The sequence below is a fragment of the Danaus plexippus genome, chromosome 15 (assembly GCF_018135715.1).
Source record: "Danaus plexippus chromosome 15, MEX_DaPlex, whole genome shotgun sequence".
NCBI classification, from domain to species: Eukaryota; Metazoa; Arthropoda; class Insecta; order Lepidoptera; family Nymphalidae; genus Danaus; species Danaus plexippus.
Genome location: NC_083547.1, coordinates 2,006,756 through 2,020,874, shown reverse-complemented (window position 1 = coordinate 2,020,874; position 14,119 = coordinate 2,006,756). Strand labels below are relative to the sequence as shown.

The 14,119-nt window shown below is 29.2% G+C and overlaps 1 protein-coding gene across 4 annotated transcripts in view; it reads right to left on the bottom strand.

The window, feature by feature from the left end:
- Positions 1 to 510: 510 nt before the first annotated feature.
- LOC116766241 (nephrin-like) overlaps positions 511 to 14,119 on the bottom strand; it is a 105,178-nt gene continuing 91,569 nt past the window's right edge. For 2 of the 4 annotated variants that reach the window (XM_061522869.1, XM_032656032.2), the window contains exons 14-17: positions 6,184 to 6,312; positions 5,981 to 6,073; positions 1,416 to 1,555; positions 511 to 632 (exon numbers count right to left, since the gene is read on the bottom strand). In XM_061522869.1, coding sequence (XP_061378853.1) covers positions 537 to 632; positions 1,416 to 1,555; positions 5,981 to 6,073; positions 6,184 to 6,312 — 458 coding nt within the window. In that variant the 3' untranslated portion in view covers positions 511 to 536. Of the gene's footprint in view, positions 633 to 1,415; positions 1,556 to 5,980; positions 6,074 to 6,183; positions 6,313 to 9,768; positions 9,974 to 11,953; positions 11,992 to 14,119 lie in introns of those variants that run through there. The other 2 variants (XM_061522872.1, XM_061522871.1) reach the window with 2 other exon arrangements.

Genomic DNA, 14,119 nt, shown 5'->3' with positions numbered 1-14,119 from the left:
GTTGTAATGAAACCAATCTATACTATTTTATTTCGTTATGGTTTTAACCTAACCTACTTATTTTAGGATCGTGAAGTAATTGTGCTACATATACATATATTTATATATACAAATACTATAAAATTTCATGATTTACTATTTACACAAGTCACTCTATCTAAATATTAATTAACTATACTTTTTTCAATCTCAATAAGACTTTTCTTTCCAATCAAATTATAAATATAGAAAGAATTATATATCGTAAAATTTTATACATCTCAACTTTTGTGTTGACCGTCAGCGCTTAATGAATTTCCACCGGTATATTATTTGAGCAACAAATATCGAAATCCTATAACAATATCATAACTTTTAACAAAACAGTTACCGGAATTTTTTACCGTTGTTTTTATTTATGTGGTTAAAAGTAGCTTTAGTAATTTCAAAAGGTTTCAACTGTTTTTACAAATATCATGACCATTACACTTTGAAATATAGTTTGTTTTAATTTTAAATGAAAAAAGATAGTAATAGTTATTAACAAAAATTTTATTCTACACACAGCTTTCTTGATGCGCTGCCAGCAATGGGGTACGAGTGGTCACAACCTCTCGGTGTGACCTCGCGTTACCGTTAACTGGCCGTTCGTTCTGAAATATAATATAAAATTAACACCAATGATCGCTAGATGAGCCTTGATACATTTAATTTTTGTAACATTAAAATCCATATAAAATTCTTCAAATCGTAAAATTAATAGTGTTTAAGTTCTGTAGCAATGTATATTGTAATACAATCTAGTGCTCAAAGTCGTAAGCTTACATAAATGCAGTAAGAAATGTAGGGCATACAAGAAGATCGTTTCGAAAGCCTTCTTATTCTATTAACATAAAACACAAACATAAAAACACGCTTAGGCAATTGGTTGTTTATCAGGACGAGTTTTAGCTTTGCATCTCAGAATGTATTAATTCGGTTTAAATTAAAAAAGAATAATCAAGAATTAACAAGATCAGTATGCTTTTACAAAAACAGAAATATTGTGCAAAATATTCAAGCTAAGTTTTAAGAAAATATTGAATAGCCAGTTTATTAAGTTAAAATTTAGTATAGAGATAAAGATAGATACTGTGTTCACACAATATCTGTATATTATGAAAGTTTCATAGGCACCTTGGGATTCATTGCACTGAATTATAAAAGTTCAAATCTTTAGGGACACACTAAAGGAGGAGTCCAGACGCAATTCAAACTTGAACCTAATATTATTAACGTTAAAGTATTACATGATCTCGTAACTTTAGTTTTAAGATGACATCTTAATCTCATTTAGTTAATTAAAAATATGTGAATTTAATATAACATGAAGCAAAATTTAATTATTAAAAATGATACGAGCTATACTATAAATAACTATTTAAAGTTGAACTCACCGATAAATCATGTTGAGTATTAGTTGGCGAGCTTGGGGATTGGGTGTGTGCCAAGCTGTGAGAGCTGGTAGAATTTTTCGTTTCCGTTTTAGGTACGACGGCTGAATATTGCGGTGGTTCAGGAGGGCCATCTGTGACACCTATGATAATTCATCTTAACTTAACTAAATGAAACTAATATTTTTCAGATTACTATTCGTATTTTATTATTTAAAAAAACTACATACTCCCGACGTTTCAGTTATTTTGCAGCAACCGATATATGAATGTCTCCGACATTGCTTGTAGTTTTATAAAATGATAAAATACGCGTAGTAATCAGAAAAATATTAGTTTAATTTAAATGAATACTCGTGCAAGTCTTAGATCTCATTAAATTAACTATTTTAAAACAATTGTATAACATTTAATAAAATACGCTTTATAATAAAACTATGCATTATGTATTACTATAGTTTTCTTTCATAAAGTTGTCTTGTTGGATGTCTCAGAATTTTAAATACCTTCAAATCTTAATAAGCAATAAAGTTATTTTAGTACGAGTACGATTCCAAAATCTTAGATGACTTATGAAAATATGATTGTACTTTTAAAACAAAGTTATTATCAATTAAATGAAGTCATTTTTTAACGTTCATAAATTAATTAAACCTGAATGTACATAGCCTACAGCAAATTCATGGAAGCAGCTCAGAAAAACTTTTAAAACCGTTTTGTGACTATAGAAGTAATTATTCACAACCCTCTGGGATGCAATCGATCGGCAAATACGTTGGGGATCACTCTGTTCCAATCATTCGGCTTAATACAAACAATAAAGCATTTTTTGTCCTGCAATTCATGAGAATTTAAATTTATTTTTTTAAAACACTCCCAAAGTGTAATTCTTTAAATTATAAACCACACTTAATCATTTATTAAACATGACTTATGATTGTTTAATTTACAATTACAAGATTACGATGTAAGGTAATTGCTCTTTGCTTGCAGTACAGTAAACCGCTTGTCACGATGTGTTCAGAAAGATCTCTAAGTGTTATAACATTCACGTTTAACCACAAAGAAACTGAAAATAACAGTTAAAGTTACGTTCATTACAGTAGAGTCAATTATTAGTTAGTTCACGCCTTTGAATGTTTCTTACTTTAAACCTATGTTGGAAAATAATTGGCTGATAGAAAAACAAAATATTATTTCCGTTATATTTTGCTTTTATTTTAACGTTAATTAAAATAAAGGAATGATTTGTCATTGCTAAGTTTACCCTAAAAATAGTCTCGTGACTTGAATTAAAATCGAATCGAAATTTAATTTTAATTTAAGATAAATATACGGGATTGTGTATCAAAGTATTCTCTTTTCATTCCATAAAAACCAGATAAAATAGCATTCTGATGTTATATTTGACTTCACGATAAATATTAGAAAGCGCTGCACGTATGGAAGAATATTTGTGACTAAATTGACTCAAGACGCAGGGGAATTTCCATTTGAAGCGTAAAAACTACGGATTTATGTTTTTAGCCTTTTTATTTGATATGCTCGGAAAAAGAATATTACTTTACTGTAGTCATTTTTAAATATAAACTTTCTTTTACCTGATTTCTGTCAACAACTTAAATGGCGTGAAATTCATACGTAACTTTTCTTTCAAATTTCTACTCATGTGTGTGCTGAACTTCATTTTAAATACGTTCTAATTATTTTTATCCATTATTTGGAAAAAATATTCTTTATATTCATGATAAATGTATATATTTTATGTTTTAAAAATATGTGTATATTCCACATTCATGAAGATAACGAGTATATGGAGTTCAAGAATATAATAAACCAAAATAAAAATACTCACTTTATATAAGTAATATATTAAAATTACCTTTTTTGGTTCATTCTTCTCACATTAAGAGTACACATTTTGACTTAACTAACGTATGTTCCGACATGACAACGTAAAATGAGAAAAGTTGAAATAGTATAATAACACCTGGCACCAAGTAATTTACTAGCGTCAAATTGAAAGTACGTACATGTTGTAAACTAAATGATTTTTACCACAGTAATTATAGCGAATGCTAACAGAGTAATAAATATTTAAAAAGATTTATAAATATGTATTAAGAATTTAAATTGTCTATTATTTGCGGTTAATGTTTTTTTATTTTTCCATTATAGCTACTTAATAAAAGAACTGGATACTTAAATATTAAGTTTTTAGCGTTGCATAGTAAGTACAATTTCAAAGACGTTCACATGTTTATACAACGTATTTAACTTAAGGAAGCATATACATATTTATATAAAAAAATATATATAAAAAAATCAAAACACAAAAGTATTCTTAAAGAAGCATCTACTAAAAATGTAATGTTTCACTTCAGTTGCTTTTAATTTTATACTGAATGCCACTATATTAAAAATTCTTAACAATTTGCAATGACACATTAATTTGTAAAGCGTATACGTTTCTGTTGAAGAAAGTGGGGCCCATCTAATGTGTCTTTCGTGACGACCTTTTAAGCTAAATTAAATATATAAAAAAAATATGATTGTCATAATAATTTTTAAGCCTAAGAACCAATGTATTGTACATAATAATGCTTTAACAAAACGATGATATTATAATGTTTTAATAGACTAAAAGAGAATAAAAATTTGATTTTGTTAATCTATCAACATTTGTTATATATTTGTATACTATGTAGGTTAAATTCAAATCAATTTTTCTAATAAATAGATGTCAATCAAGCTTTACTGACATACAATCACTATTCTCGAATATCCTGTACCTCCAGTAGCAATATCCTATTAGTGTCGACTATGTTATCACAGACAGTCTACATAGCAATATAACGTTTCAATAGCTCACTTCAACTATCAGTAATATATAAAACAAATATTATGAGATAAATAAATGTAGAATTGTGAAAATACGTTGTAGGCTAAATGAATTCTATTCTTAGTATTTGAGTGTATCTTTTTATTTTTAATATCGGTGACGGCGTATCGGTGTTGTAAATAGTAAGATTTGAGGAATTGATATCAAGTATGATATGTATAGATGTTTTAACCTGATAGGTTTTGGTAAACTAAGAGAAAATTGAAATTTAATTGGAAATGTGTGGGTATGTCACTTTATTGGTTTCGATGTAGTGTCTGAGTAGTCGGGTTCGTTAGAGGGTAAAAAACCGTACAATATTAAGTAATATAACATAGAATAAGAGCATGGGGGGGAACTTTTAAGTTTAATGTCTTAAAATCTAGATTTTTTTTTAATTTACATACTTTACTAATGATTCCTTTTGATATATCCATGCTATTCTAAAAATCTACCCTAGAACAATATAAATATTGATACTAATTTCATTTCTAAAATTCCTAATATTTATTATTCTCTTAAGTCAGAGCAGTTTAAAAGCAAGTTGATCAATACCCATACCAACAAAAATGCAATCTTTAAGAAAAGCACACCCGTTCAAACGGAGTCAATTATTCTCTTTACAACACTGAGATGAAAACAAACAAAAAGAACGTTCAACTTCCTTCCTTAATACTCTTAAGTTGGGATGAAAAGATTCGAGCGTACAACTCGGTTTTAATAAGCAAAGTTTGGAGCAGACATTGCCCAGCGTATATCAATAAAATCATTCGTTCTCAAATTATAGTGCAGTTTTTCTAACAACATCTGTGACGAACAGAAAGCTTTATTGCACGCGTTTGAGTAACAAATGCATATTTAAATTTCGTTTCCATTACTATGACGTCGATTTTATTTCAAAAAATAATCAAACTGCTATATACAATATAAATCACGACCACAACAGTTTTAGGCGATACAAAAATAATGAACGTCACTCACAAGTATTAAATCTGAAAAATGTTACCTAAAAATATTTCGAAAAACATGAAATGTTTATATAAAAGGGGGTTCCGATATACGTAGAATACCGGTACTTAGGTAAAATAATTAAAAAAAAAATATCATGAAACTCAAAACTTAACTGCTTGTATTATTAATTTTTTTTTTTTTGGATTAAAGATATTTTATAACCAAAAGCAAACAATTTAGTTTCTGTTTTGATTGACCCTTAATTATTTGAAATATACTTATATTGGTTACAATATATAATGATCTCCTTAATGGAGAAAAGATAAAGAATCATGAATTTTTATAAGGATATTTGTGCGTGGGTAATCGATTCGTATGAACGCTCGTTCAAATACAGTTAGTGAAAGTACGAAAGAAACAAAAATTTTGTTAAGCTCTATGTGTTTCAACTTTTTAATTGTATTTCTGACGCTTTGAAATAAATATTTATAAAGAATTGCTTTGTGTTCTCGCAGATATGAAATACTTAGCTTTAATTTCAGTTTCGTTTGCAAAAAAAATATTTGAATCTCATGGTCTTGTAAAATAATTTTCTAAATCAATATATTAAACGGGAAGTATAGTTTTTCATTTGTTACTAAGGGTTCTATTATGTTACTTGTTCTATCTCTCTCAAATATAGAAAGATTCAAATATACAGTTACAGAAAAGAAATGTGAGATAATACTATAGTTACTTTTACTGAGCGGAATGAGATCCGGATTACGATCGTCCGGCGAGCACCTCTTCTGCAGAGTCACCTTAGGATTCTTCGTTGATTGTACTGTCACTACAAAAAAAAAATCATAAGATAAGTGTTCTGAATATAATTATAAATACACAAACATGATTTGACAAACAACATTATTTATATTAAACAATATATATTTTAATTCAAACCTCCATAATCTCTGGCACTGTGTCGTAATCTTGAAGCGATAAGTGCAAGACATAGTATGAATGCTACAGTGAGTGCAGCGCCAAGCACACCACCGACAGCCCAGTTGACTTCCCATGCCTCTTGCGCTTCTGAATATTAAATTATTACATAAAATCAAACATATCTAAAATCTATGAAGTAATTATAGTTTTAATAAAAGCAAGAACAAAAATTGTTTCTGAATTTATATTTTTTTTATTTATAATGAACCAAATTTCTGAGTATGCACAGAACTTATTCATATAAAATACGAAAAACTATTAACTGAGGACTTTATAAATTATAAATTAAATAGATAATAGAACTTAAAACAAAGATTTTATAAATATTTTTGTCTGATAATTACTTTAATATTTTGCGATACATTAAATTAAAAAATTAATTTTATTATAATCGGTGGTTCAAAAAATTTAAAAACATTGTAATGTATGATACTCGATAGAATTCAGCTTAGACTAAAAATTTGTTATCGTTATTAAATAATAAACCCTGTATATATATTTATGAAGCAATGAAGCTACTCGAATAGCAACTCACAAATATTGGTGAAGAGGGACACTATCTTGTAAAAAAAGAATAGGGTCTTGCTGTTTGTTGATCTAGAGAATTTAATTATCTAGCGGACAATTTAAATCGCTCACCAAACGAACAACCAAATGACCCACATCTTTGAGCTCCAGAACCCACTTTAAATTACCGTTAAGAAAGACCGTTAACGAAAATGAAAGACACAACTTTGAAGTCTAAAATTTGTTAAGCTGCAAATAATATATCTATTGCTACTCATATTAAATTCAAAATTGGACGTATGTGCCCTCTCTGACTTACAGAAAATTACCATCCTAAAAGATAGAGCCTATTAATCCTTTTAAAGAACATTATAGAACAAAATTACCTTAAAGAAAATATGTGAAAGGTTTATTTGGAATAATCTAAAGCGGGAAATGTAAAGATTAAAATTTTTCCTCAATTATTACTTCGGCTATACAACCAAATACTCAAATGTTCATATAGAATACATATTTACGAAGTAATCGAAATGGGTGCCCGTTTATTCAAGGTAGCCAAAATATATAAACAACTGGCATAACAACTTAATTTCGAAGATGTTCGTGGTCATGGAGCCAGAAATAGTCATTAAACTTATACGAAATTATTTATCGTACTTATCTTTCTTCTATTTTACCCCGCTCTTTTAGTCCCTATGTGTCTGTAGATTTCACTCTCATCTCACTTCTGTAGTGGATATTTAGGAAAGCTAATTCTGATTCGAAAAGTTTAGGTCGCTGAGATTGTTTATTTCACTGGTTCCAAAAATAATAGATCCAAGTTAACCTTGGCATGCTGTAAAATTACCTTAATGCCAATCAAAATTTATCGTTAGCATAAAACGTTTTCATGAGGGCCGAGAAAAAATTTAACATCGATTGTGACAGTTTTACTGAAAGTTTTCTTCTATTAAAAAATATATGTAAATTATGAATATTTTTTATTCTAAAAATGAAAACGATCAATAAAAAATATTACCCACAAGTTACGCCCAATGTGCTTCAGGTTATTTGTCAGAAATACGTAGATTTTTGGAATAGCAAAAATTTGCTTTGCACCATGTTAACGTCTATGTTCACACATCGTTGATTTTGCGCAAAATTTTAACCAAAAAATATATATACAGGGTTGTCCAATAGTTTGTGCGAATTTTTAAAAATCATAGAAAATAACTACAAGGCTTAGGAAAGATAATCTTTATTAATAATAAAGTAAACAAATGGGAATTTTATTTTTTAAAAATAACATCACTGAGATGTGCACCATCCACACATACACACTCCTCGAATCCTCCTCGCTGGACCTCAAATTCGTAAAAACTTGCTCACACATCGCCCGTGGGATAGCGGGCATTTCCTCGCAAATGTTGTTCTTGAGCTGGGCAATTGTCATCAGTTTATTGGCATAAACGAGGCTCTGGTACCCCCACAGAAAAAAATCTAGTGGCGTGAGATCTGGGCTCCGAGGAGGCCACGGAATGTTCCCTCGACGTGATATCAGTTTTCCAGTAAACATTTCGTTTACTACTGCTAAGGACTCATTGGATGTATGAGATGTCGCGCCGTCTTGTTGAAACCAGGTCCTGCTATTGTAGGTTTCAAAATTATACAGTTATAGGAAGAAAAAGTTACGTAACATGTCTGTACAGCGATCAGAATTTACTGTTACGGTTTGGCCTCGCTCACTTTAAGCCAATGCAATGGTCTTTGATGTGTTAATTTGGGATATTTTGAGGCCCAATACCGACAATTTTGCTTATTCACATATCCATTTAAATGAAAATGAGCTTCATCTGAGAAGGGAATATTGTTCAAACCTCGAAAACGCTGTAATATTCTTTCGGCAAAATCACGGCGAAGATGGTGGTCATTTGGTTTCAATTTTTGGACTAATTGAAGCTTATACGGGTGAAATTTAAGATCTTTTGCTAAAATACGCCTTAATGATGTTCTTAATATAGTGAGCTCAGTTGATCTCTTTCGGGTTGATAACTGGGGATCGCGCCGTACGGACGTCGAGACTTCGCTTACAGTTTCTTCCGTTCTTATTGACCTTGGACACCCCGAAGGTTTTTGATTCCGTGTCGAACCCGTAGACTCAAACTTTTTGACCCACGATCTGATAACACTTTCACTAGGACATTGAATTAAATCATGTAAACTAAACTCAGAGTGAAATAGACGTTGCGTAATAGTGCACGAATCGCCATTTTTGTAATAAGCCTTTACGCAGAAAGCACGCTGCTCACCGGTGAAACGCTCCATAGCGACAAAATTTCCGAGAATCAAGCTACCTATCCCCACTACCCGCGCCCCGCTCCCACATCCCTCTCACGATCAGTTCAATTTTGAAATTCGCACGCCTTTCTGGCCCACCTTGTACAATACCAATGTTACTATGCCACCCACCATTTTTTTTTTTTTTTACTTAGGTACAAAACTCTAATCTCACAAACGAACCAAAGAGACGAAACCTCTAAGCATTCAATGGATTCACCGTGAGGGTGCCGGGTCCATCGCAACTGTTTTGGAAAAAATCCGATAATATTGTGCCATGTATGAAACTCGATACCTTCATGTCAGACGACTGTATATTGAACATTGTTTTGAAAGGATAATTGCAATAAATAAAATTACAAACTAAATATTATATATTTAATAAGTAAACTTTTTATTAATTATTTTTTAAAACACATGCAAGTTTTTTTCAATATAAATATAAATGTTACTTTACATGAAGATGTGGGGTCAACACTTACATATAAAAATGTTTTTAAAACATAAATCACCAAGAGTTAAATGAAAAATACAACGGCTGATCACCATAATCGGTATAGAATCTCCGATAGAGAGCTTTGCTTGTTATTTTACTTCTCGTTGTTTAAAATACTACTTATAAAAAATCACTGGCACATCCATTTCTCACATGTTCAAATATATTATTTTAAGTAAAGTCGTGTTTTTAAATATGTTAAAATTCTATTTAGTCTAATGATCTATCCAAAGTGTTTATTACAGTGAAATCATTTAATACAATATATTTCTAATGAATATTTCTATTCATACAAAATTAAAGGAGTAAGAAAGTGATAATCCTCTTGAGTCTCCGGGCTTTGAGTTTTATAGATTATCATATGGACTCAGCGCTGGATGGAGTTGAGTATGTAAACCGTGAGGACCGCATTCGATGTGGGGTTTTAAACTAAGAAAAGCATGCAGATTACAGAATCCTGGATGTTTACAGGAATTATATTTTAGCTTTTTCTACACTCTATCTCTTAACACATCATGTATATAAGTGCCCTGAATAGTAGCACTGGTTTTTTAATATTTTAAAGTAATGGAATGTCTTCTTACAATTTATGATTTCATTAATTGTTTAGATCTAGTAAAACAATGTACAGATTAAACTAAAGCTTGCTATTAAAGAAGGCTGCTTTTGATCCTGTTTCTCAGTCATAATGAAATACTCGTCATAAACTACTGACCAACAACAATTTTCACTTAATTTGTTATTCTTACGAGAAAGAAATACTTGCATATTATGTGGTATTTGAACTCTTTCAAGCATAACTCAATTTATATTTTGTTAAATAACCTTCTGATATAAGTTTAGTTACTTTTATAACAAAGTTGTTTAACTATTTTTAGTAATCTAGTCTAGAATTTACGTTACGATTAAATTCAATGACTTCATCAATTTGTATATTGCCCATAAACTTTAATATATGGTTGTATGTCAAATGGATATGAAAATAAATAATTTTCACCATATATATCACAGTGATTCCTTCAGTTAAAATTTGCATTTCAGTGGGTGTAGCGAGTAGAGTTCGAAACAATAATTTTTCAAAAAGTGAGTTATTGATCGAAAAGCAGCAGTAGTAGTAGTAAAAATAAATCCATAAATATGTCATGAGTAAATACATAAGCACTCATGTCATTTTACTACACCGGACTTCATAATTTGTAGGTAGTCGCAAATAGTAACGATAACAGGGTTTATAATACATGTCTTCTATCGAACATAAATTAGCTCTTTGTGTGCAAGTGAAAATTTTTGTTAAAATATCATTTTGTTTTGGGGAGTAAGTATTTAAAATTTAGTCCGGTGCTGATATATAAAAATATATTAAAAAATTTTGTTCTTATTTCTTTCCTTTATTCCACAAAAATAACATTACCTAATAATTTGTATCACGTATAAATTTATTTTAAAAACTTTACAATTCTCATGTGTATATTGGCTAAAATTTTATTATTAAATGTTGCACTTCAAATATACAAATTAATATAATGTAATGTAGATACGCAGAACTACACCTTTTTGTACCACGATTCTTTTAGCGACTACCCAAGACCCAAGACCTGTAACGAGTGAATGGTGGAAGGAGGGGATCAGTACAACCATCAGCAACATCTGATTTTTTATTGTTTAGAACAAAATAATATGAACATAGTTGCCAGTTCTCTTATTTTGCATGCTCAACTACCTTAGCGGCCTGACGTAACAATGTGGAAAAGATAAAACAAATAATTTACTAATGGATAGAAATACTGAAATGATTGATTTAATACATAAGCATGTTAAAATATCAATATGAATAAGACTTAGATCTAATTATTTTTATGGTACAGAAATATAACTTCTACGATACGGTTATAAAAGTTCTTGAAAATTTATGACTGTCTTTAGAGACACCAAATTTTATGAAAACACCCAAATAGAAAACAAGGAACTTTAATATCAGGGATCTTATTGTCGTACAATTTTAATGATACTACGTAAACATTTTTTACATTATTTTTTCTTTTTATCTACTGTCTTGTCTAAATAACTTAAAATATATATAAATGTACCTATTAAGTTTCTTCCCAAGAGTTCCATTTAAGCCTCAAATGTCTATTTTTTATTCCAAGTGATCATTAAGAAAAATTCAATTATATATCCAAAAATATATATATATATAAATATATAATATCAAGATAATAAATAAGATTAAACGATTCTGAAATAAAAAGTATTTATTGAAAAACGTTGCGTAAGAAAAGGGGACTTCTCTTAATATGTAGGAACATTTATGTCCGTTTTAAGACTCAGCATTTTCCGCTCTACCCTCATAGCTGTCTTTCTGATATAGGACAGAACTAATGTGTCAACGCGTTAAGAGACCCACAAACGCCTTCCCATTTTATGTTATATATAATAAAGTTGTGATACTGTAATCCAAAAAGATGTATTGATCAAAATATTTAAACTTGGAGACGGCAATTTCTTAAACTTAATGACAGTTTACACTCAATTTAAATCCTAGATTGCATAAAAGACTATTCAAATAGCACATTACTTATCTTGCAGCAAATAGGTTAAATTTAATACATTACATGTATTTGTAGGTGACGTTATTTGACTGCATTCTCATCCAAAATCAATAAAGTACTGAAATTGATACTGGAATTTAAGCCAAATTGCTATTTTGATGACGATGGAATAACGTTTACTTCAAGCTAGCCGTGATATTTGTGAAGCCTAATTTGTTTAGAGAATAAACATTTAACTATGAAAAGTTTGTGTGTGTGAAATATATTGCTATAATATTTGTTATTTACAAAAATAAGTCACCAAATTTTTCGTAAAATTCAATTTAAAAATAAATTATTTTTTAAAAGCCAACATTATATTAATATTCGTGAAACATGTGCGTGTAACTTCGTTAGAACATTGAATATCATAAATAGTCACAGCATATTATATTGTGTTCGTTAAGAGCAAACTGGCCGAAAAATTGGATCAACCAGACAGATTAACTTGCTTTATCTGTCTCGTTAGAAGGTGACAAGCATTAGCAAACGAAGTACAGTATAATATGTAATTACACAATACACCATCAGTAGCAAAAGTTTATATATAAAAACAAGCATATGTTAGATTTTATTAAAGCTCTAAAAATCATAAACAAAACTTGTTAATTTCATATATTATTTGCCTCATGAATTTGTAATAAAAGTAAAAGTAATAAAAACTTATTTCCCAGATAAATAAATTTATATTCTCTTTTTCATACAGTTTCTTTTAAAATTACTTAAATTAAAATAGACCAGTAATGGACCTCTTTGAATGTAAAAGATATCGAGTATAATCTGTGTTTAATGTGTGTTTAATTAAATCTCATTCGACTAAAGATAACTGTTCTGTACTTCGTTTGCACAAGATTATATTTACCGTGTATAAAATTGTATTTACAGTGTAAATATTTTTTCTTATATTTATAGAATGAAAATGTTTTAAAAGTAATAATCACTTAAAACATTACTATTTAGATTTGAATGTATTAAGTGTATACAAAAATGACATAAAAGAAACCCCAAATATTAAAAATATTAAGACGCCATTAAACTGAACCGTAATTGAAAAAGTTATTGTGAAGCTAATTTATATTTGGATCTTATCGTAAATTATAAAAAAGCTATTTATTGCTACTTTTTTAAATATATAAACACTATTAAAACTCTAATCACTAATAGAAAACCCTGTATTGATAGCGTAATTAAGATACGTTAGCCAAAAATGTTACGAATATAAATATCGAATAGATAAATTTCCACGTTATAAAAAAAAATTATATAAATTAACTAAGATATTCAACTTCATGATTTGGGATCTGTAATAATTAAAGTTGAATGTTGAATCCATTAGTCAGTGTCAAAATTAATATGTATAAGACGGCCTCTTGCCAGATAAGATTATATTACCTTGATTGATTGACTGTAAAAACTTTTTATTTCATTGTTTATAAAGCAAACATTCAACGTAATAATAAAAAGTATATGAAGTTTAAATTATTGTAATATAAAAAATACAAGAAGATTGTATTGTAAGGACATCTCTATTAAGAAAAATGTTTACTTTTTAGCACAGATTAAATTTCATGCCATACGTAAAGACTTTGAAAAGTTTTAGTATTCAAAATGTTAGGGCTCAAGGCACAAAGCAACCCGTTTTTTTGCTACAAAACCAAAAATAAACATCATAAAATTAAATGTATATGCCGTTTATTCTTATTTAATCCGACTATTTTAATTTACTTTTACTCTGCTAAAACAAGCTTAAACAAAACACTCAAAATTTCACCGACCATGAAAGTGGTTTTAAAAACTTATTCGGAGCAAATGCAACCTCAATGAGACAAAGCAACGGAGTACGACAAAAGTTTTCATGTTCAGATTATATTTGTGGCGAATAGTTTTAAAAAATCTTACTTCTTAAAGTATACCCTATAAGGTATTGGAAGAAAAAAGTTTATATTCATCATCTGAGTACGATTTCTTAAAATTAATACCCGTTATA